Source organism: Rhamphochromis sp. 'chilingali', assembly GCF_963969265.1.
Source record: "Rhamphochromis sp. 'chilingali' genome assembly, chromosome: 21".
NCBI lineage: Eukaryota > Metazoa > Chordata > Actinopteri > Cichliformes > Cichlidae > Rhamphochromis > Rhamphochromis sp. 'chilingali'.
In genome coordinates this window covers 21,181,049-21,206,143 of record NC_137949.1, presented here as the reverse complement: position 1 = coordinate 21,206,143, position 25,095 = coordinate 21,181,049, and the positions used below count along the sequence as shown (strand labels likewise).

Genomic DNA, 25,095 nt, shown 5'->3' with positions numbered 1-25,095 from the left:
CTTTACGATCCTTTTGAACCGTACTCCCTCACTCAAGCCACTGAGAGCTGAGGAATTTCATAGCAGAACTGTGGGAGCTTCAAAGCCTTAAATCCATTTTCTCCGTGTGTAAAGGTTCATAAGGAGCTGGGCGAGATGGCAGCAGGTAGAATGAGAGTGACAAAGAGAGCACGATAAAATTAAAGCCGCGGACAAAAGGCTTTTGTGCGTTTCTGCAGTGGTAAACCAGTGCTGAAAAGGATGTCACCAGTATCTCCTGGACAGCCACTTTCACACCCACACACACACACACAAAAGTATAAGCATACACAAGCACAGGGACACAAAAATAGACACATGCATACAGACAGCTCAGTCTGCATTTTCTGTTGCCTCCTGCAGTCACACATACTTACTTACACACGCACACACACACTTGTTGTCTCGTTTGTCTTTCTGGGCCACTGAGGAGAGAGAGAGGGGAGAAGACAGGGAAAAAGAGCTGCTGGCTTGCTGAGTGTGAGTCATGGACAGGCTGACTGTCCTCAGGCCTCGATACACCATCTGCACCCCCCACTACCTCTACACCCTCATCACACAGCTCAATGCTCCACAGCACCGGACACACACAAATATGAATACATGCAGAGACAGACAGACATGGATTCAAATGAAAGAAACAAATGCCCACATCTGACACATATCTGGAAGGACTCACAACCTTGCTAAATCTGGGCCATGCACTACTAAAACACCAAAACTCTCATTTATATATTAATAATCATCCAATCTGATGCATGTGGATCTAGAAATAAAAAGAAAATCATCTCAGCTTTATACTGGAAAAATATCAAATATTTTAAAAATGACATTTTTATGTAAAAGTACACATTTGGACAATTCTTTCCATACTAACACACACAGGAAAAAAAGACCACTGAGCACTGAATCCCTGCAGGTTAACTGGGATCTACCATGATTCTTTGCAGAATTCATTATGGAAACCTGACACTAGCCCACAGGAAAGGCGCAAATGTGGCTCTGCTGCATCCATCTGGCCATGCGTATTTGTGTTAGTGTGTGAGCGCGAGCGCATGAATGAGCACGTTCTCGAGGAATCAATGAAAAAGATCTTTTTCATTAGAGTAACAGTAAGCTGCTTCGGCATTGACCCCCTCTGTATTTTCAGCCGCACCATAATACATCCCCCGACTCTGCTTTCAAGTACCACAAGCTAAAAACTGTATTTAAGAAGTCTTATTTTTTATTCAATGAGGTTATTAATGTTACACATCACAACAGATAGAAAACATTAGTCCAAAAAAGAGGACTGTGGAATAATAAGTATTAATAATATTAAGTAATGGCAAATATTTTTACAGTCAAAATGGCATGATCACCGGCATGTCTGTCTGTCAAAATGTAACATCGCAGACTCGAAGCACAAAAGGTCAGGTTATAAAAAAAGGACACACTCGTACACACATGCAGCACAAACTGACGAGCAACTTTATCTAACAGCTCCTCGCCTGAGGAGCGCCACTACAAAATACAACTTGTTCCATTTAGCATAGCTTCTTCCTACTTTACAAAGTATCAGTCCATGTATCCTTCAGGTGTTGTGGTGCATGGGTGCAAACCAACTTCATCTGTGTGTCTGAGTCTGTATTTGATTAAGGTATGATCAAATAATGGCATCATATAAAGCACTTGTCATTGGACAGAATATCTGCTGACAAAAAATGAACTGGATAACAACTTTATACAACAAAGTATAATTACAAAGAAAGGGCAGGAGTGCACTGAAGGAACACCAAACTAGTTGTGTTCACTTTTCCTGCTCACAGATCTTGCTCCGAAGTGTATAATTAGGGCTGAAATGATTATTTTTTAAAGAAATGTTTAACTGACTGATAACACCACCGCCTCTTCTGACTAATCAAGAAAAACGTCACTCACGGTTTTCCAGAGCCCTAAGTGGCGTATTGAGAGTGCCTTTTTTGAGAAACCAATTAAAAACCCACCACATATTCCTAATCCTCATGTTTATGCAAGTGAAATCCTCAAACAACATTTTTTTTCTTTAACTGACTGGAGTTAATCAGTTATCAATATGGTTTGAATATCATTTCTGTAAACTAATTATTGAAGGCCTAAACTCACTGAACTGTATTTGACCAGAGACAGTATAAAAATGAAAACTAAAAAATCTTAGGTTGCCCATCAGTTGATGAATGACTGATGTTTATGGGCTCAGTCACTCATTTTGGGACATAATGAATTAAAAATTAAGGCTGTTTTGTAGATTTTGCTTGTTCTGTGTTTTAAAATAGACAATTATCTCTGCTATGAAACCGCACGCTCATTTCTTAATGAGGGTCAATTTAAAGTCTTTAGCCAATGATTCAGTTCAATTCAATTTAATTCCATTTTTTTTGTATATATTGCCAAACTATAACAATATTCACTTCAATGAGCATGCATTTTCACAGTATGATCTGCTTTTCCTTATCACATCCATTTTTAAATTTTTTTGCAACCACAATGGCGATGGTGAGTCTTCAGAAACCAGTGGGTGACATTACTGTAGATGCATCCATCTTTACAACTGTCTATGATTTGGAGTCATTTTCCAGTGCAGTGGGCAAATCTCACTTCAAGGCCCTCTTGCTCAGTTGTACTGGGCCTTTCCAACGTATTACATGGTTATCTTCAGCAAATGCATGTTGGCCATAGTTTATCTGAAGATTATAGCTCTACAGTAGAAAATTACATTTGCTGATGAAAAGTCTAGAGGAAGTGAATTTTTGAGTTAAGATTGTTTTACCAACATTTATTTCAAAGAAATCCTAGCTTATCATAGTGCTGGTTGGCTGTTTTTTTAAACTGGGAAGTTTTTAAATATAAAATAGAATAATTTAGCCTCATATTGTAAAAAGGTATAGTTGATAATCTCTTAAAACTGCAACGAAAAAAATGGTATAGATAATGGATAGGTGAAGTCTGACCTTGCAGGTATTAGTAATTTATGAATAGAATGATTTGGGTCTTTCTGTTTGGCTTTTCCTGATAAATTAGAAGCAAAGTGAAAGCCAAAATGCTAGTGAAAAGACTTTCAAGACCTGAAAACTTAAAATCTACTCATAAGGATGTTTTTTTACTGAGCTATAAAGCCAGCTCGCCCATCCAACTGGTACCTACTGAAGCCACTTTGTTCCAAGGTTACGGTGGGCAACACTACTGGCTGGGCAGCTTTCCATTAACATTCCCTTTACTATTACGATTTGCAAGAGGGCCAAATACAAAGAGTGTACTAGCATGGTTTGATAAACACGTTAATCTCCTTAGCGCGGCTTCAAGCTCCGTTCCGTGGAAGGTTTCGTGCACAGAAAAGACAGACCGTCTGTCTGGCTTGCTGTGCTGTGTCCAGCCACATTCTTCATGTTAGGAATAATTCTCTTTCCACTTGACTGCCTCTCATGTTTGCTACAGTAATCCATTCAGTGACGTCTGTATAGGGGTGCCCAACTGTGCACGATCCTCCCCACATCCAATCATCCTTTCTCCTCCTTCTTGCTTACCTTCCAGAAGCAATGTTTCCTAAATCTGCTTCTTCTGGTAAATGCAAGCGCATCTGCCTGATCTCAAATGTAAGAATTTGTTATGTGGTTTGTTTATTTGGAGGTATAAGAATTTGTGGTTTTGTCAGTTGTTGCTATTGGCAAGTACTCTTAAACCTGTGTTTGAACTTGACTTTACGGCATCCTTATAGCTTTTGAATGCTTTGAAGGATGATTTTTATAGCTAGTAACAAGAGCAAATTCTCTGTGTGTAATGGCTGGCAACCTCAAACAGTTATTCAACTTCAAGAAAAGCTAGTATTGCCTGTGGTTGTTTTGTTTTCTGAGTCTCATCCCCATCTCAAGGGAAACTTGATTTAGCAAATCCCAATCCATTCATTCAGCTCTTTCAGCTGCAGCCTCTTCGACTCCTTTGAAACACAGAGGATGTGCGTGCTGAAACCAGAGGTAACCTGGGGTTTTTAATTTCTCTCCCTGCTCTATTTAACATCCGTTTCTTTTCTTGTCTGTTCTTTTCTCAGTGAGGGCTGCTGAGCTAACACTGTGGGTAGTTTGTGTATGCAGGAAGTGGAAAAAAAAAGATTCCCCCTGCTGAGTTTGTATTCTGCCAGACTTTCACCTAGTCCTCAATTCCATATCCAGGATCTCTAAACCACTTTATCATTTCTCAAAAGTCATAAAACTCTGTTCACCTATCGCTGCCTACTTTTCTTCAGTGTCTCTTTGAGAAGAGTCCTCCCTTCTCTAGTACAATCTGTGATTTTACAATGGTGTCTCTTGTCTTCACGCTTCACTATAACATCCTCTCGTTCTGCATGGCCTTGTAGTAGTGCTCCTGCTCAGCATGGCTTCGGGCGGACACAGACGGCCGACGGGGCAGGGTGGAAGTGCGGGACAATAACTGGTTGTGGCCATCTATCAGTAAGTCAGGGTGGGGAGGTGGAGGAAGCATGCTGGAGCAAGACTGGTGAGGAGGTAGAGGCATGGAAGAGGGATGCGGTGGTGGAGGCAAGGGCGAAGAGGATGGGTGTGGGTGTGGAGGCATTTGGGAAGAAGAGGGGTGAGGAGGGGGAGGCATTTGAGAGGAAGATGGGAGGGGTGGTGGAGACATCTGAGAGGATGGGTGAGGAGGTGGAGGCATATGAGAGGAGGTGGGGTGAATGGGAGGCGGAGGCATTGGGGAGGAGCTTGGTGGTGGAGGGGGAGGCAAGGGAGAGGAAGATGGTTGAGGAAGCGGTGGTGGGATAGGGGATGACGACAGCTGAGGTGGGGGCGGAAGAGGGGATGAGGAGGTGGGAAAAGGTGGGGGAGGCAGATCAGCTCCTCCTTCGGCACTGCAGCTGACCGAGGAGGAGCACAGGGAGTCTGATTTCACTGGGAGTGTCCTGTAGTCCCGGTAATGACTGACATTGTCTTGTCGCTGCAGCGCGGCACGGTGTTTGTCACCCGTCGGGTCAGCGGCCATCATGTTGCCACTGATGGTGTTTCTCCATTCCCACGGCTTGCCATTAGTGGCCGACACACGCACCACCGGATGGTGAGGGGCATGAGCGTCGATTGTGACGATGCTCCCGCTGCCAGCGATGCTCCCTGGGTTGCTCCCAGTGCAGCTGTCTCGATCAGATGGTATCCGGTAGTATGGTGACTCTGAGCAGTTGGAGCCAGGACCAGAGGAGGAGCCGCCTTCTGATGTCTTAGTGGAAGGAGTAGTAGGTCCTTGACCCTGCTGCTTTGACATGGCTACGACCTGCAAGAAAGAGACAAAAATCTCATGATAATCCATATATAAGAGCAGCTGCAAATAAATTACTCAACAACTATCCAGGAAGAGGGACATTTTTTGGCGTGGACATGGCAGAGCATGATAATAACCTATTATATACCTCTAAAATATTTTCAGAAGATTTAACTCTAGTTATAATTAGCATTTGAAGTCTTATGAGACTGATTTATGTTGGAAACTAATCAGTGAAATTGCTCCCACCAGTGTTGTTTTGATTATACCAGCAAAAATAAATCATAGATGTGTAGTTTACACAGCATATGGCAGCTGTTAAATCTCCGTTCCTGTCTAAACTGAATTGGCTACATGCCACGTGACAATAAAGTATGAAAAATTATGGCTAAAGATAATATCATTGTGATCGTTTTTAGGCTTTCATTTTCTAATTTCTACCTCACCTGTGTGACTCTTTGCTGGCTGGGAGGCTGGTTGGGCTGCGTGTTGGGCACACGGGGAGTCGACACGGCAATGGGCCCTGTTCCAGGCTCTTTTAGTCCTCCTCCCTCTGTGAGTGACAACCACTTTGCCCGTGTCTTGGCACTCTTAGGGGAAACAGGAGGTGGCCGAGAGGCCTCCTCAGGGATGTGAACAAGTGGGGGTGCCACCACCATCCTGGCTCCAGTCGGTGTGGTGGTATTGGCTTGCACTGTGGGATAAAGAGAAGACGGCATTTGTTGGTCGCCCCCTTCCCCTGCAGCTGTGCCTCCTTCACCTCCTCCATCTCCTCCCTCTTCCTCATCTCGTGAGCTCTGGCTACGGAGCTCCATCGAGCGCTGCTTCCACTCTGACACCAGCTGCCGAGACCTTTGTGGGTCGAAGGGCACGTGGAACGTCATGTGACGCTGGGTGGTGACTGGCTCCTCTGAGGGTGAGATGGGGCTGTTGCCGTTTGCAACTCGAGGCAAGGTGTTGCTGAAGGTTACCATGGTTTCCTTGCCCATGGGACGACTGGTCGCCAGAAGCTCCACATCAGCGCTTGCTCGTTTGAGGGAGGCCAGGGATGCCTTCTCCCTCCTCACCTTACTCCGTGCTCCAGATCCCAACCCCAGCTCCTCCCTGCTTTCAGACACCCTGGGAGTCTTCCTGTACAAGGAGTCATGGCTCCTCTGACTCAACACCCTCAGGCCATCCTTCTGCTGTGCTGAAGCTAGTCTCTGTAAAGACGGAGCATCTTCTTCCGAGGCTTTGAAGTTTCCCACTGCGTACACAGCCTAACAAGGGACAGAGGGACAAAGGAGAAATAAATGAGGAAATAGAACCACTCAGGGTGTTAAATAAAGACTAGAGCATGAAATTGTGTTTTCTTTAATCATTAGGAGGGAAAATTTAGATTTTCATATTAGTGGAGAGAGTTTGCGTGAATAGACATCTCTCTTTCCTGCTATTCTCCTGAGGTCAGCGTGAATCCCTCTCTAACCCCTCTCTTCATCCTTTAATGACAAGGAGAAAAACTCCCCCTCTTGAAAAGTGAAAGACGAGAGAGACAGAGAAGGCGAGGAGGAGGGGAGCGTGGAAAATGGCAACGACAAGTTTTCTTAAAACGAAGTGTGAAATTGTTCCAGAAAATTCTTATCGGATTATTCATTCCCTCTCCCTTCCCTCCGTAATAGAAAAGGCTATATATAGGCTGCCAGTAAAAAAAAAAATGCTCGGAGAGAAATATATGGAAGCCACACAGGGAGAAGAGGTGATGAAAGAAAGAAGCGTTTGTTAGCACATGCTGTGATACTGTTAGAATAATACAATGGGACAGTTCAGTCGCAGCAAAACAACTAAACCACGTTAATAAGAAAATCTATTTATGTGCATTTTGTCATTCCCACCCTGCTGCATATTGATGGTTAACTACTCCTCACAGACAAACAAATCCCTGAATGGATCCAAACACATGCTGATGCTTAATTCACAAACATAGGCCTAAAATAGAAGATTTGTAGACATCTTCATTAATTCAGATTTCTTTTTAGAAAGTTCTATTATTAGATATAAAGCAATTGGGGAAAAAAGCAGGAGCAAACATTTTTGTGCACTTTGTTGAACTAACCAAGTAGACTCCAATGCCGGCTCCTATCACGTATCCCACGTACACGTCTATAGGGTGACTGCGGTGTTGAGTTATCTGCGTCAGGCCAGCGAGGCCTGCTGCCATGCAGAAAGCAAAGACGAGCATCGGCTTCAGCAGCTTAGTAGTGCTGTTGATGCTGGCGTTGAAATACATCTGCAGAGAGAAACAAACACACACAGCATATCAGCAAAGAGCAGACGTTTGAGACATATGAAGCCCGGGATTAAGATTAAAAGGCATTACGATAATTTTACCTCAGGTGCACATAGACAATTACTTTACAGTGTGTAGTGCAAATGTAGATTGCATTACCCGGTTAATAATAAAACAATATGCTAGTTAGAAGAGATATCAACACCAAACTCATATCTGTTTATTAGATATTAAGCCAAAGTCTGGAGCTTAGCCTAACATAAATGGAGAAACAGCTCTCCAGGCTGCATTCTTAAAGACGAATAATTTGCCCATTACCTCCAAGAGTTAACTCCAGGACTGAAAAATGAAGCCAACCAGGATGTGCCAGTTAAAGCTGGATGCAACAGCCAGTTAAATAGCCACAAGCTGTCTGTTTGGCACCACTTAAGCTGAACTGAGCATGTGTGCATTGTTGCTACCTTTTGAATTCAATTACCTGACAATTAATATGGCTGGCTATGCTGTAAATTGTATTAACAGGCTAATTAAATACTAGGTGCTCCTTGGACCATTCTGTTCAAATACGGTCACTTTTGCAAATACAGTCTATGATCAACACTTAAAAAGTTTTTCAGTCTTATCTGTACAGTTAAGATACTGAAATGTTAAAAAAGTATTTTTAAAGATACAGGCTTTTCCTCCTTTAATCCCCCTTTGTACTAAGAAAAGCTAAAGTAAAGCGGATATAGATTCTCATTTTTATATAACAATTATTCCAAAGACATCCATTATACAATAGCACTTGTTTCCTGTGCAGCTCGAAGCATTCTCTTTAATATAACTCATATTGTCTTGAAAAAGGGAAATGAACTTATTTTGATCTTATTTGTATATTTCTTTTTTAGCTCATGTGGTAAAGTAGTTTCGAATTCAAATGTCTTGGCAGTAAAGCAAAGTCGATGAGTGAGAAAGTCAGGCTGTGAAAGGGGGAAAATATATTTACAGTTACTGGCCGTTCGCATTCTCTGCATGCACACCATATTTCGATTATATAAAACGGAGGACAGCTGAGTGACAGAATGCAGGCTTTGCAAAAAATTTCCTTTCTAACAAGCTTGTCTATCTAGTGCTGTGCATAAAAATCCTGCTTTTCTTGATGCAAGAGGGAAAATCTGTCAGCCTGGAGAGATGCGAGTTATTTTCGATGCAGATTTTCTCGGCACTTCTTGAACCAACTATCTGCCTTTTGTGGAGAAATTTTCTTAGGTATTTTCTTTATTTGATTTCATTTAAATTTAGCAGAAAAGTTTTTTATACTGAACACAATAAATACATGAATGTCTAAATTTGCTGGACAGGTATGACCAGAACTGAAAAAAAATGACCTGGCATCAGCGCGAAGATCCGACAACATGTTGTAGTGCTAACAAACCCAACAGCTGCTTTTCTCCAGCTCCCCTGCCTTATCTTGTCAGAAATCTGTCCAGTGAGCTTTAATGAGCTCATACAGGGCTCACTGAGGCAGCAGTGATATGGCCAGTAGCTTGCAATAGCCATTGGTGGAGGAGTGTGTGTGTGGGAGGGTGTTACCTCGTGGAAAAATGACAGTGCTACTTTGCCGTACAGTTCACATACTGCTGCAGTCAGTGCCAGATTGCAGAACGGCAAAAAAATCCACTAGAACGTAACAATGAACCCCCAAACCTGACCTCAATCTGACAGTTACAGTTATTTTTTATTTGAGTCAGATGTGAGCCCAGCCTGAGGATAATATGCAATCTGAAAATCTATGAACTATGTATCAAATGGCAGTTAATTCCAGTTGAAAGTTGCTGATATGGTTGTAGATCATACAAGTTGTATGATGCCAGCAGCAATGTTTGTTATGAATTAGTGGAAGTTCTGGATAGTTATCATGAAACAAATGTAATTGTTGTTCTAGGACAAAGATACAAAATGTTAATGTATCATTCAGGCTTTAGAAAAAGTATCAAACTAAACATGGTTACCTTGCATATAGTTTTTCTCCTGTTTTAAAGTTCTAATGAATCAGCTATTCATAAAAAAAAGCATCAAATGAACCACACGCATATTCACAAGCAAACAAACATCATGCAGATACACAACACTTAAGCAAACACATGCGGCAATTAAGGCGAAGGGAGTGCTTACAGAGATATATACGGCAGCGAAGCCAGAGAGCGTTGCATGCTGGGATGGGAATGTTTTCCTAAAGGGAGAAAAAGGGAGAGTTAGAAGCGGAAGAGTAAAGACAAAAAAAGAATTCGATTCCTGTTTTCATAAAGGGCTTTGTGTATTCTGAGAGCGTTTATTGCCTCTTGAATAAACCTGAATAAAACTGTCGCGGCTGCTCTTGTTATGCCCGGATTGCATTTGACATTAAAATCTGTGTGTCTGCCCGACTGAGAGTTGTCAGACTGAGTGTGTGTCCTTGGATGTGAACATTAATAAACACAAAGAGAATACCACTGGGCATTAGTGGGAACATTAAAGGGAGAGTGATTGAATTGAGGTCAGAAATGTTATTTAATTTAATTTTTTTTAAAATGAAAGAAATCTTGTGTTTGCTCTTAACTTCTGCTGTTGTGTTATCGTTTCCCATTTTTTTCAGGCTAAATTCAAGGATTATTCTTTAAAGGCCATGTTTTCTTTTAGACCTGGAGTCTGAATACACTTTGGCTGGCCTAAAGGTCTATTTTATGAATAGATTTCAGTCATATTGCCCTCCAGGCACAGAGCCCTGGACACCATTCAAACATGCAGGTCAACACTGGACACTCCATAGAACTCCAGCACAGGCCTGTCAAATTTCCTTCTGTTTCTGTCTGTGAATATTGCGATCACTTCTCAAAGTAAGAGAAAAAAATGTAGACACACTGCCCATTTTGGATACATCAATCCACATGCAAGAGTCTCTGTGGTATTTCCAGCACATAGAAACCACCCAGCCAAGTTTCTGCCAGAGCAATTTACTGATCTATAGATTCCTCTCTGAACAACCCTTTCACTTTCACGGCCAACAGGATGAAAGTACAGAAAAAAATCCCATTACGTTGTACAAATTTTGCTCTGGGTGTGTCATTGTTGCTGCTTTGGGAGGTAAAGGACATGAAACTGCTCACTGTCAAAGCAAATGTCGGTTGTAATGTTAGCAAGCTATATAACAGCGATCCACTGGTAGTTAGTTTCAGTTGGAGTCGGCGTTACAGGGCAGTAGTGGCAAGCCAGTAATACTGTTAGATTATTAAAAATGTTATGACTAATCTAATCAGGCCTTATTTCTGTGTCAGTGTAAATGACTGAGCATTGGTAATCTGTGCTGGTGAGATTTTTCCACTGTTCTTGTGAGCAGGTTTAGTATTTTCACACACAAATAATTGAGAAGCAGTGGAAAAAAAACACACATCTTGCCCTCCGGGTGGGCATGCCTATAATGACGTGATGTTAGGTGAAAAGGATGAATTTGAGGATCAAGGCTGGAACTATATTTAGGTTAAGATGATGTTAGTTTTGGCAAAAACTGCAAGCGTTTTATAGAACATGTCTTGCTAATCCTTTAGACACTGAGGTGAGTAGCAAGTAGAATGCATTGTGTCAATAAGAGTCACGGCAAGTAAAGCAGTGCTAACATATGCACTTGTACTACAAGGATTATCCCTGTATCAACTCTATTTAGCTATAATCTTTCCTGTGTGTGTGTGTGCTTAGTGCCTCTCATACCCATAGATCGGAGCTTATTTGTCTAGCCTATGTCTGCTTGTTAGAAACTGCACTGCAAAAGAGCATTTACAAAACCCAAACTTAGTCAGAGCACCTGCGAGGAAGATTCTGCAGCTGAGTGGCAGGTCTTCTTATACAAATAAACATTTGGCTTTACTATCAAGTATGCCATTAAAAAGAAAATCCTTATTATTTTAAGCAACCATTTCTATCTATTTTTATCTTTTTATCCCCTCAATAAGTTGTCATTAGTCCTTGTCTGCTATACTCCTGCAAGACAGTGATGTTTCACCCTATTCAGTAAAATCTGCAACATTATTGTCATAATACATTGGGTTACATTTTCTGATTAAGGATGTATAGTTATGAGCTGCATCCAACTGCAGGCATGTTGACAATAAACTAGGTAGCACAACGTTGTCTTATTCTTATTACAAGGCAACAGACCATGGAGCCAGAGCGCTGACAAGACAGGTAAGACTCTGTACAAGTGCACTGATGATTTACTTTAACGACTTCATTAAATCTGTTTGTCTTATTAGCGTTTATGTTGTTTTTATATGTGCAATGATGCAAATTTTGATTTTAAGCAGATGGAGACATTCGGTGTTTATTCTCCTTTAGTTATAAATGAATGCCTTACCGAGCTGACATAATAGCATACTGGTCTTTGCCCATGCAGATGTCCTGTGTGATGTAGGCATTGTTGTCACATGACACTCCCGGGGCCGTGTAATTAGGCTGGCAGACAGTAAGGAAGAAAGGGGCGTGGTAGCCAGTAGCTAACTGGATGACATCTGTCACCAGGGCTGTTGCCAGGAGACCGAATACATGAACACCTGAGGGAGAGAGGTAAAGGGAAGAGATAGTAAGGCAACCTTAGTAAATGAACTAAAAGCCTCTGGTGGTTTCCGGACATTGAGATGTTCATTTATGAATGTGTACAGTTGCGCAAACTACGCTTAATTTGCTCCGACCTTAAGTGACACCAAAAGCCTTCAGTTTGTCACATTTTGAAGCTTTCCCGCAGACAGAGAAATTTGGCAAGGTGAATTAATTACTGTTTTCACTTCAAAGCTCAAAGTCAGCCTCAAGATATTTCCTGTAGAGTATGATATCATGCCTTTTTCATTTTAAGCCACCCTTCATTTAATGCATGTAATTAGCTTATTTCTCTACTCTAAAACAGGGATAAAGTTGCAGGCTGAGAAAGATGAATAATTTGTCAGAGCCAAAACTGATATTCATCTTAAGAACAACAGAATTTTGCTCTAACTTTGTGGTTTGCATAAAGGACAGAATTTAACCTACGCATCTTCCATTGGCCTCAGTTTGATAAACTGTTCATTGTATTAATATGACTATTTTATTTTATTTTGCTTGTTTGGGTAGTGACAATACAAAAAAACTAGAAAAACAGAGTTCTCACGTGTCCTCAGAGATGCCCATCAATAATTTGTCCTGAACTATTACACCATGTAACTAAGTGTGCTCTGAATAACAGTGTGGCCTTAACTCCTGCAAGCAGCCCAAACGCTCTGAAGGACTGGCAGTTATACACACCGACGAATCGCACGGTCCTGCGTAGGAAGGAGTTGAAGCTGCAGCCTCCAGCATTTATGCTGCCTTCTGACTTTGGACAAGTCTTCAGTTTGGACTGCATGCAGTACATCAAGCCTTCCCCCATCATAATCTGCACACAGAGGGAGAGAAAAAAAAAGGAGAATAAAAGATATGGAGTCTTTCTTCGTTACACTTCAAACGACTACGAGAGTAAATGAAAAAGAAAAAGATTTGAAAAGTTTGAATCTATCATTGTCAGATACAAGATATTGTGATCGATGAGAAACAATGCATTGTAGAGCGAATGGAGCAAAGGTGCTATTGAACAGTGATCACTTTCAGTCGGAATGATAGGTGAGTTTTGGAGAGGTCTGCTGAAGGATTAGGAATGTGTGCGTCTGGGTGCGAGTGTGCATATTGATTGGAGGGCCTGTGGCGTGTTCGATGATGTGCATGGGAATGTCAGGTATATATTTAGTGTCTACATTTCTTGCTTTGTGAGTGTTTGACAAGCTGTACATTTGTGTGATCTATGCATTTGTCTATATGCACAAGTGTATCTGCGGGATGTTTATGTGGAGCACTCACAAACCCTCAAAGCTTCAGACATATAATAGGTCACTGAATCTGTGACAGGATTATGTTCTGGTAGAGCTAATCAACACTTTCATATAAGGAGTTCATTAAATGTTAATTAAATGCTCAGTGGAAAACCTAAATATAATTATTACTCAAACTTTTAGGTTCATTTAACATGTTGTTTTAGTTCAGCCTGTGTAAATCATGCTCTAATAAGTTTTCAATCAATTTTCAAATTAAAACAATCCCAAAATACCAATAGAAACTGGATGTCTGGAAACAGGGCAGCAGAGTATTACTATAACAAGTCAAATTATATTACATAATATCTAAATATGGATAAACTTGTGGCAGAAAAATATTTTTAATTACAAAAAGGTTTTACAGAACTGCTCGTTAACACAAACATCTAATCAAACCACCACATGGCAAATAAAAGCATTGAGCAATGCATTTACATGTGTACACGTGGTCTAGACCAGCGGTCCCCAACCCCCGGGCCTCGGACCAGTACCGGTCCGTGAGTCGTTTGGTACTGGGCCGTGAAAGTTGAGGCTCAGGTGTGAAATGTATAGTTTTCAGGGTTTTTATTGGTTTTCAGCGTTATTTTGTTATCGTTTTTATCGTTTACTCGGTTTTCCTTGGTCTTTTCACGTGTGTTATGAATAAATTTTCTTTTTTTCGGTACCGGTACTAGTTTTATTTCGTTGTATTCATCCGCGACACCTTAAAGGCCGGTCCGTGAAAATATTGTCGGGCATAAACCGGTCCGTGGCGCAAAAAAGGTTGGGGAACGCTGGTCTAGACAACCTGCTTGACTTCAAACTGAGAACTCAGAATGAGGAAGAAAGGTTATTAAAATGTCTCGTGGCGTGGTTTCTGATGCCAGATGAGTATTTGATCAACTGAAGGGATTTTCCTGCACAAACATCTTTAGGGTTTACAGATAATGATCCAAAAAAGAGAAAATTTCCAGTGAAGGGAAGTTCTTTGAACAATAATCCCTTGTTGATGTCAGAAGACAGAGGAGAATGGACAGACTGTTTTGAGCTAATTGGAAGACAACAGTAGCTCAAATAATGTGAATATGTCAAACCTTGAAGGAGACGAGCTACAGCAACAGAAGACCAGTTACCACTCGCATCAACTAAAAACAAAAAACTGAGGCTACTATTCACCCAGGCTTGCTAAAATCGGACATTGCCTGGTCTGATGAGTCTCAGTTTCTGCTGTGTTACACATTTGGTTGTAATTTGATGTAAATAATGTGAAAGCATGGATCTTTCCTTTCTCAGCAGTTCAGACAGTGTATCCATTATTTTTAATTAAAACAGGACCATGTATAACATTAAGATAAATGTTGCCATTTGCACCTGAAAAGCTAATTAATATCTGCAGTCTCTTGGCAGAAGATCACAAAAATGTCACATAAAAAGAAAACATAAAACACACAAAACATTCACACACCCATAACCACCAAGCAAGAAGCAAAATCAATCAAAATGCCTCCACAGTCACCAGATACACACACAGTCTCCAGTAGAGCACTTTTGTGATGCGGTGGAGTTGATCATAGATGTGCAGCTGCTACGTGATACTATCATTTCAGCATGGACCAATTTCTCTGAAGAATGTTTCCAGCATCTTATTGAATCTATGTTATTAAGAACTACGGTCAGTTCTAAAGGCAGAAGGGGCTCAACCCGGTACTAGAGAGGTGTACCTAACGAAGTGTCTGGTGGGTGTAAGCAGGAAGTACTGCACAGATTGTAGATAGTCATTGCACTGAATGCCATAGACATATATGCTTAATAGAAGTCAATTTTAACCTATTTATTAGGTATGACTAATATAGAATAATTTATTAAAGTATAGCACGTAACATTGTGGTGTGATGGATGGATGGATGGATGGATGGATGGATGGATGGATGGATGGATGGATATTTTTATACACAATCCAATGGAGTAACTCTGGGACTCGGTAACACAGGAAACTAGCACCCCAAATGATCCTCACATGTGTGTCATATAGACTTACAGAAGCTCCAGGTCCAGCAAAGGCCAAACTCAGCAGCATCAACAGAGGGATGAGCTCATCGCCTGTCTCCACATAGGGCATGGAGAGGTCGCGGTCATGGCAACGGAAGCCCACCATCGCCGGGGACAAAACATCTGTCAGCTCCAGGAAGTAAAGGGACACCAAGGAGGATAGGACGATGGGGAGCTGGATATGCATGCACGCACACAAACACACACACAAATGCGACCAAGGACATAGCAAAGAGTGACTCGCAGATAATATTTGCTTGGAAAAAAGTGATTCATCCAATGTTTCATCTTCAGTACAAACAAATACACACTTTCAAACACATACAAAAGGGCAAGTTATACCCGTCTTGCTTGCTTTACAACAGATGTCAGATGCCTCCAAATGCAATCAACACAAGGCACTCACTACTGGTATCATTGTACAGAAAAAGGAATGATTCAGTAGGGACTAATTCAATAAATGCAGTGAGAAATGTCAAACAAGCATCTGTATTTTAAAAAGGTGACTCATTCATGCATCTGATCTAGTGACACATACCTCTACAAAATAAAAGCATGGCAACAGTGTCATGCTGTCTTTTGGTGGTTTCTTCTTGGCTTTGTTTTTGGGAGATGTCATCTTGGGATGGGACCAGTCACAGCCTGTTGGGATAACAGATTGCAAAGAGATGTCAGAGTGGAGTTTCAGAGCAGGTTCATGGATTTCCACCATCAATCATCAATCTAAAGCTTCAAAAAGATGTTTCAAAAGTCTGCCAGGCCCTGACTTATGAATGAAACAGCAGGTCAAAAAGTTGTCAAAGGCTGGTTGGTGCTGCAAAGTTTTCTGTATGAACTAGAAAGCATTAGAGTGTTAGAGTAATAATAAAACTAATAAAAAACACAGACATTAAAGATATTCTAAGCAATTATGGTATAACGTTGCTTTAGCAATTCAGTAGTACTACAGAAACATTTAATAATTCAGTCTAATTTTTTGCACACTTAATATCCAAAGTTGTTATTTTGACTTTGTCTGAATACACGTTGTAAATGGGCTGGTTCTTACATAGTGCTTTTAAAATCAAAACAACAGTCGCCTCAAGGCACTTTATATTGTAAGGTAAAGATCTTACAGTAATAGAGAGAAAACCCCAACAATCTGACCACTCCATATGAGCAAGCACTTGTTGACAGTGGGAAGGAAAAACTCCCTTCCCAGTGTCAGGAAGAAACCTCAGACAGAACCAGGCTCAGGGAGGGGTGGCCATCTGGCTCGACCAGTTGCAGGAGGAAGGCAAGACAAAACAGACACTGTGCAAGAGAGCCAGAGCTTAATAATACCTAATGATTAAATGCAAGGTGGTGTATGTTCACATACACACAAGCACTTTTTTTCTATGCTGAAGTACTTTCTGTCTAACACTTGCACACCAATGGATACATCAGGAATAACTTGGGGTTCAGCATCTTGCCTAAAGGTACTTTGGCAGACAGGAGCAGCCAGGGTTTGAACCACCGATCTTCTGATTAGCATGACTGCTATCCCTCCTTAGCTGCAGCCACCCAAAAATGCAGGGAGACAACAAAACACACAAGACTGTCATATTTTGAAAAGTGTTTTTTATGTCACTAGGAAAATAAACAAATGGGGGAAAAGAATTAGAAAGAATTAGAATGAACTGATTAACTGAAAAAAGCCTCTCCTAAAAGAAGCCCAGTTACCATTTACTCAGGTGCTTAGTATTTAGAATAATTCTACATACCTGTTACATTTCAAATTAATCTTCCCCCACAAAATTATAGACGTGCATATATAGAGATATCTCCTTCCATCAGTAACCTGCAGGCAGTCAAAAGGCGTCAGAGACAAGCCAACGCCAAAGGCAGGAATGGAAAACTAAACAGAGTTAAATATTCACAGCTCTCTCTACAGAACCCCATTCCCCCCCCGATAAGAGCCTGTCCCCTCTTTCTCTGTCCTCTACCCAATTCTCCCTTTCCCTCCCTCTCAATCTTCCCTCTCTCCTGGCTCTGCTTGTCCCATTTTGCTTATCTCTCCTTTTCAATCGGTTTCATTTCCCTACCACATTACTAACACTTTCCTCTTGACCTCTTTTCTTTGTGAGTAGTTCTTTTTATACCAACATTCCTGTTCCTATATGTTACTTTGCCTTTGTTTTATCCATATTTATCTTCATTACAATCCATGCACTGACTAATATGATGAATGTGGAGATTTGGCCTGTGGCCACTTGCTCAGTGGCCCGATATGCAAATCTACTGCACCTTGTGTCAAAGGCCTGCTGACCCAACTGAATGGATTTATGCTTTCCCAAATGAGTTTCAGTGGAGCGCTTTGGTCTTTAATGAAGGTATGAACATTTTGTACTTGTAATATCCTTCTTCGTCACAGAAATAGTCCACTTTAAAAGAGAAGGCCCAAAGGTTTTTGTGAAGCTTGAATCCAAAAATACCATCCACATCACCCTTCAACAAACTCACGTTTTCTGAAAGCTGTCATGGCCTCTGTAAGTCTTTCTACCTCTGTCACCTTCTACATCTCAGTACTTCTGCTGAGCTCTTGTTTGTTTCTGTCTTGCTGGTCTCTCTTGTATCATTTCTCAGCATATCCCCATCTCTGCCTTTTCACCCTTCATTTCACGTTTCACCACCTGTCCCTCTTTCTGCACACCTCTCTCGTTCCCATTTTTAATCTCCTCCCTCTTTTATTTTTTTCTGTTTCTCTCGAAACAGAGGAGGGGGGGGGGGGCTGACCCTGAGGCAATGTAAGGCGCAAAGAATCAAAGACTTCCACAGTCTAATTTCCATGACTGCTAGAAATGTATTGGAAACGAGAGAAGAGGACAAGATAAGCACAGATCAAAGAAAAAAAATATTTCAAAAAAAGCCAAATGTGTGTGTGTGTCTCTGTGTGTGAGTGTGTGTATTTGTATGTCTGGTGGTGAGGGTAGGAAGGGGGTGAAGATCATAGAAGGGGGGATATTGGGATGGATGGATTTCAGTGTCGCTAAAAGCAGCTTAGGAAGACGCTGGGGTCTGGGTCTCACTCGCCCAGCAGCTTGGTCTCAGTGACCTACTCCAGTCAGCACTTAAACCGCACCCCAACTCACATTACACACACAAACATGCACTGAATGAGCTTCTTGACTGAAGAAATGGGGGTCGTTTATCTATTACACCAGCATTCGTCCTCTGAGGCGCATCTTTTATGTGTGTGTGCGTGTGTGTGTGTGTGTGTGTGTGCTGCACTGTTTGTAGTTTGAGCTGCTATGCTTGTGCTTGCAAAGTGTCTGAGTGTGTTTATAGTTTAAGCGATTTGTGTACATCTTGTCTGTGTGTATGCCTGTGAATGAAGTGGGTTGTATAGCCCATGGCATGCAGAAACAGTCTGTCAGGCACTGAGGAAAATATATGACTCAGGGAGCATCAGCACAGGGGTGGGGTTAAAGATAGTGAGCTAATGTATGGATGGGTGACTAATTAAAGGATAAACCTACAGTACTGACAAGGTCTTGGGTGACTATAAAATCCTCCAGGGCAGCTACTATGGTATATTTGTAAAAGCTCTTGGAGAACTGAGCTTAATTCTTCTAAAAAAAGACATCCTGTCGTTGTTTGTTTGATAGAAAAGAGTGCTGGCTGACAATTTGAATTAGCTGAGAATGAACTTATTGTTTTGTCTTTGTGTCTTTTGTCTAGATTGGCCATTACAGTCTCCCAGAGCCCAGGTTGGCATCTTCACATCTCATTTTGATGAACATTTAGCCAACTGGCTATGCAATGAGATTTGCTAAAAACATATCTAAAACAATTAACTGGTTAGTGATCAGATCAAATTTATTTTCTATCTACTGACTGATAAATAATCACTCACGCACTGTAATATAACCTACTTCTATACTACAAAATAGAACAGTATAGAGCAGTCATCCTGTAGCATTCATGAGATGAGGGATTTTTTGGTGGGGATTAAATTGAATCAAATGGGAACAAAAACAAAAAATCAAAGCCAGCAATTTATTTCTCAAAAGGGAATTTTTTTTCACATACTTCACAGCATCAGCCACAACATGAGACCACCTGCCTATTACTGTACACACCACCTTTGTGCTGCCAGAAAATGTCAGACCCATCAGGGCATGTACTCTTGACCGCTGAGAGTTTCTTGTGATGTCTGGTATCAGAACATTGGCGGTGGATTTCTGTGGGTTGCGGGAATTGGAATGTGATCTGGGGAGTTTGCAGGCTGGGTTGGTGCTTTGGGCTCTTAGTACTGTTCCTTGGGCTGTTTCTGAGCAGCTTTTGCAGTTGCCGAAGGGTACTGCTCTGCTAAGGGAGGCTGCTGCCATTGGGGAGTGCCTTTGCAGGTAAGGGGGTTTGAGGTTAATTGAAGGGGCTGGCACATGCCAAAGAAAGACAAATCAGAAGCAGGATCCAGTTCTAAGCAAAGCAAAATGATTTTAAACCACTTCATCATCAGTGGTCTTAGAGTAATGGCTGATCCGTGTATGTCTGCTGTCCCTAAGTCCCTATAGTTACTACACTATTATTCAGAGTAGAAGAGTACAGGACAGTACAGAATAATAAAGTGAAATAGATTTGTGGTGTCTCCCTACTCGTTATTCATGCATAGTTTTCAAAAAAATGAACTTGGAAATTAATTAATGAGATGAATATGAAGTGGAGAACCACAGCTCACCAGTTTTCTATTCACTGTATTCATGGATTCAGCAATAAAGTTGCTGTGTTGGCTAATGTAAAGCCATGTGCACTGCAGGGCCCTTAAACAGACATATGCAAAGCGCTATTTGCTCGACTTTATACCTTGGTCAGTTTAACTCACCTGCTTTTACAGCGAAAGAAACAGCCGTCCTTTAAATGTAGCTTTATCTTAATAATATAAATTGAGATGGGTGTAAACGGTGATACTGATTTCATTTTTCATGGATAGGAATCATGTGTTTTTTGATTAAAAAAAAAAGGGGAAAAAAAAGCTTTCATTTGTTTTAGATCATCTATTGAAGGCTCTAGTAACCAGAATCTGATTAAACACTATATTAAAATGACCACTGGGCAGTTACTCCTCCACAAGCAGAAATCAGCAGATTGCGTATGATATCATCAACGATGGAAACGTGAAAACCATGTGCTAATTTTTCTTCTGTCGCCTCTCAGCTCCTGCCAACAGGAGAAGCATATAGGTTCCTGAGCTTTCTTTGGGTTGCGTACGGGAGAAGAGAACCTCTATACTACCGGACAGCACTCACCTCTGTCCCGGGGGCTCCGCGAATTCACCGAATCCCGTCGCCCCCTTCCCCCTCGGCGTGGTCGTGCGTGCTGCTCCAGTTTTGCGGTGCACCGTCCCTTTAATCCATCTCCAGAGTCACCCCGAAATCCAAAACCTTCACTAATATTTAGAGAGAGCTCCGCCGTGAGGCTATTCTGGGATCATAGGAGGTTGGAGGAATGATGGAAGTAAGTGAGGAGACCTACAGAGAAGGAGCAGGGATGGCGAAAGAGAAGAGAGAGAGAGAGAGAGGAGGGTTGCTGATGGTGGAAAGTCCAATTTGCCGCACTTGCTGGTAACGCGTTCCTTTCCTTTAAATTTCCTGGCTTTGAATAAAGTGAGAGATTCACGTGCGTCCACCCGGTTCCTCCCCTTTATTTGCCCATACAGGTTCCCCCTTTCCTACAAAATACAAAACAGTAACAAGTAAGAAATTCCCCCCAAAAATTAAAAAAATTAAATCTGATTTTAAATGCACAGCATCCGTCACACGGTTTTCGGGTTACGCAGTCAGCCTCACAGAGCGCACATACACACACAAAGGCGTGGGGGGAGAGCAGGGGTGTGGAGGAGGGGAGGTGGGGGTACAGGGGGAGGAGAATCATGGTGTGTGCGCTTACCATGGGGGGAGGAGACAGTCTGGTCCACACACTTGCTTCTATCTCCGCTGAATTCCTGTTACGGGGCTACCGCCGTGAGGCGACCAAGACAAAGGGGTATATTTTGGTATGTGTACGTGTGCAGTGTGTGAGAGGAGCACACGAAACTTGCGCATGTGTGCGTAAAAGTGAGGGGGCGGTTTGGGAGATAACCTCTAATCTATTAGAACGAGAACGTTTCACAAACAAATATGATTAAGGCTCAGCATCAGCTACGCCCCGCGCTTCTGTAAATGCCATCAGAGTCATTTGTTGGCCCTGAGATTTTTCGGTCATCGCCCAAGGATTGTGGCTCAGTTGTGTCCGCCTTTGTTTACTCTAAAGGGTGTGGCAGGCGGATGACCACCGTGGTGCATTTAAATTCCCCTGAAGGAACCGGTGCGGTGAGGACCGTGAACACGCGCTCACGCACTTTGTGATAGCTCTACCGACACCTCTGGTTTACTGACTCATCATGAATGACATTGCGGCAATTAACATCAAAGACTCGGCTGTGCGCACACACGTGCGTGCATGTGTTGTGTCGGTGGCACACGTGCTTGCAAAAGATGCTCTCTAAGAGATCTGTAGTCTTCTGCTCTCACGGTTATCAGTTCTCAGTGGAAGTGAAAACTGAACTTAACCATCCACACCCACAGCACCCACACACCTTTCCTAATTTAAAGAAAAAAAATATTTTATTCCACGTCTGGCAGGTCAATAATTAAGTGTGATACATTCAGGGACACTGGCATCCCATATGTTAATATCGTGGCAGACTAATTTGAGTAGGTGCAGTTCAGGAAGTCTCCTGCTGACCAGCCTCCAGTGGCTTTACACTCATTCAGATATTTGCACCCCCTCCACTCACCCCTTCTCTCTCAATCTCTCTCATTTGGCTGTGTGACACTGCTTGGTGCTAGATGAATGGGGGCGCCCCATTTAGTGTTTATCCTGTCTCCAGTTGCCAGGGAGTTTCTCTGGTTCTCATGGGGTACTCCCCCGTCTCCGCCTCCATCCCCTGCGCCCCTCCTGTTCCCCCCTGCCCTGCCTGAAGCCCCCACCTAAACAGCATCGCACACAAACCATGCAACCAACCCACCAATAATACCCAAGGGCTGGTCACAGCTGGCAGGAGCTAATAAACTCATCACTCACACTCTCTGGCTCCTATTTACCCACTACACAAAGCACTAAAAGAAGGGGGGTGGAGGTGCTTGAACGCTCTTTTCTGCTTCCCACAGACACTTACACTTTTCTCAAGGTGGTGAATTTTGATAATTATGAACACAGTTATAGAAGTTGTGAAAGCCACACATCACCACAATTGCATTTTCTCTAGTGGAGTTAGTGCGCTATCAGCACTCTTTACCATTTACCCCAGTTGGATGGTAATTGATTGCTGGAGGGGATGTACAATGGGGATTCTTAAGTTTGATTAAAATTTTCCTCGACTGGTGTTCACACATGTGACCCAATTATTTCGTCTGAGCGAAAGGGCAACCATCTCTGTTCAGATACAAACATGTATGTGCACATTCAGACCCAGACTTGCAGCGCATGTTTACATGGCTAATGCATGCACAGAGCTTCTTGCAGTGCGCACATAGCATACACATGTTAATACAGTAAATGCAGACTTTCATGTTGATCAAGTGCACATGAAAGATATTAATTCTATCAGTGCATGCCAGCACATTTACCCATCCATCCATGCAAACCCCAACTTTACAACTCGATTCTGATTGATTTTTTTAAACAACCTATTCAGCTTACCCTGCGTGCTTTGAAGACACCTGACACAGAGGCCATGCTTATTTTATTATAAGGGAGAATCCAACCATGTGAGTGCAGAAAATGAAAGATTGATCTTCACTTTATCCAGCGTGGTTGACGTAGTGGAACTAAATCAGCGCCTGCCCCCATCCATCTATCTATCATCTCCTTCAACCAACACACAAGTTGTTATTGCTCTTCTGTGTTACACAGTTGTGGTATCAATATCAGCTTTGGCTTCACTAAGTGTCAGGTTTCATATAAGCACTCAATTTTCAGTCTCAAATAGCAAACGGGATTTTAAAAGAATATTAATATAGCTCTGATTGTGTTCCCTTGTAATTTGAAAGACAATCAATAGAGAAATCTGAAACAGTGATTTGTTTTGGCATGTTATGTAGGCCGGCACTTCATGGGGTGGTTGATGTTTGGCTGACTAGCAAATGAACATGGGAATGCAGAGATAATCACATAATATAGGATGCACTCTCACTGAAGGTGGCTTTTCTTTTCCCAAAAGTAAATAAGTGCATGCCTCTGTCACACTGTCAACATAATGTCCTCAGTGGTAAGTCATTCTGTGCAGGTAATGCCACTCCACAGTCTATGCTCTTGTGCTTAGGGACAGCTTCAAGTGCCACTGTGTGGCTAAGAGCTGTCATTACATGACAAGTTAAACAAAGCCATTATACCCTGAGGTGAAGTAGTGCTTAAACCTTTACTTGAGTAGCCTCAGGAACCCTGGCATTTGTTTGACAAGTCTATTAGGTTGTGATACCATTGATTCTGTGCTCCTTTTGTGTTTCCAGACTGCACTTTACTTTGATAGGGCTCGTGGCAGATAAGAGGAGGATTTCACTGTGTTATTGGCTCCAGCATGTTAAAATGTGATAAGGATATTGATTGAGGGCTTACAAAGTGTTCACATTTTATCAACATTTCGACAAGCCAAAAATCATAATCACCCACAATTCTCACACAAATCAAATGCTTAAGTGCTCCATGGTAATAATTTGCTATAGCAGAGGCACAGTGGTTAGGATTTGTTCAGTTAGTTTGATAGAACAGATATATTCTGCAGCTTGACTTTGACTCTGCAGTTCTATGCTGTCAGTGTTCGTTCTTCTTAATGCATTTGTTGTTGTGACTAAAATGGCCTTCTGCTACTAACATTTTAACAGTTCTGTCAAGAGACCAGATACACCTCAAAACGTCATTGTTTAATGGAGGACTGGGAACACTGTGGCACATTAAAAGGAAAGAGTGCAGGTTTACTGCTTTGTTTACCACAGTGGCAGACAGCCCAGACTATCAGTACAGAAAGAAAGATGGATCTCCTGACCATTAAACTAAAGGGTATAAAAAGTCCTCTGAGATAAAAATTTTGGTCAGTAAAAACTGTCCAAAAAGTAACAATATATATAGGATTCTACTTATTTTTTGTCCATAAATGATGCCAAACAGACCAACAATCCTTTAAGAACCTGCTAATCATTTACTGGGTCATGCTTACTCACACTGGATAGTTGTTCTAAAATAAAACGAATTGGTAGGAAACACATGTTGAGTCTGATGTGCTGCTATGCTCTTACACCTTTAGAGAAAATGCTGTTTCCTGATTACAAAGTTTTTTTTTATTAACATTTTTGGTTCTGAACTTTTTAATCGCTTTGACACTTGTGACAGGACGAAGCAGCTTTATCTGTAAAAAGCATTAAATAATAAAAACAGTTAAATACGGCTGACTAAGTTCAAATCCATTAAAGCAACTTGCTTACAGTGTTTACTGCTGTTTCCTGTCCTTAAATAATAAGAAAAGCTCGACATTTTTTGCTATCCTTTGTTTCCATTCAAAATATGAAATAATGCCAGAAAAATAAGTATATAAATGTTTATTTCAAAACATGAGGATGA

General features: G+C 41.7%; 1 protein-coding gene across 1 annotated transcript; it reads right to left on the bottom strand.

Annotated features, from left to right (window-relative positions):
* Positions 1-1,221: 1,221 nt before the first annotated feature.
* LOC308390058 (phospholipid phosphatase-related protein type 3-like) lies at positions 1,222-21,306 on the bottom strand. Its single transcript, XM_080871751.1, has 9 exons — positions 20,748-21,306; positions 16,016-16,119; positions 15,467-15,652; positions 12,848-12,977; positions 11,928-12,123; positions 9,716-9,773; positions 7,388-7,561; positions 5,742-6,554; positions 1,222-5,307 (listed from the first exon to the last, which is right to left on the bottom strand). The coding sequence occupies exons 2-9, from the start codon at positions 16,094-16,096 to the stop codon at positions 4,354-4,356; spliced, it is 2,592 nt and encodes an 863-aa protein (XP_080727877.1). The 5' UTR covers positions 16,097-16,119; positions 20,748-21,306; the 3' UTR covers positions 1,222-4,353.
* Positions 21,307-25,095: the final 3,789 nt, after the last annotated feature.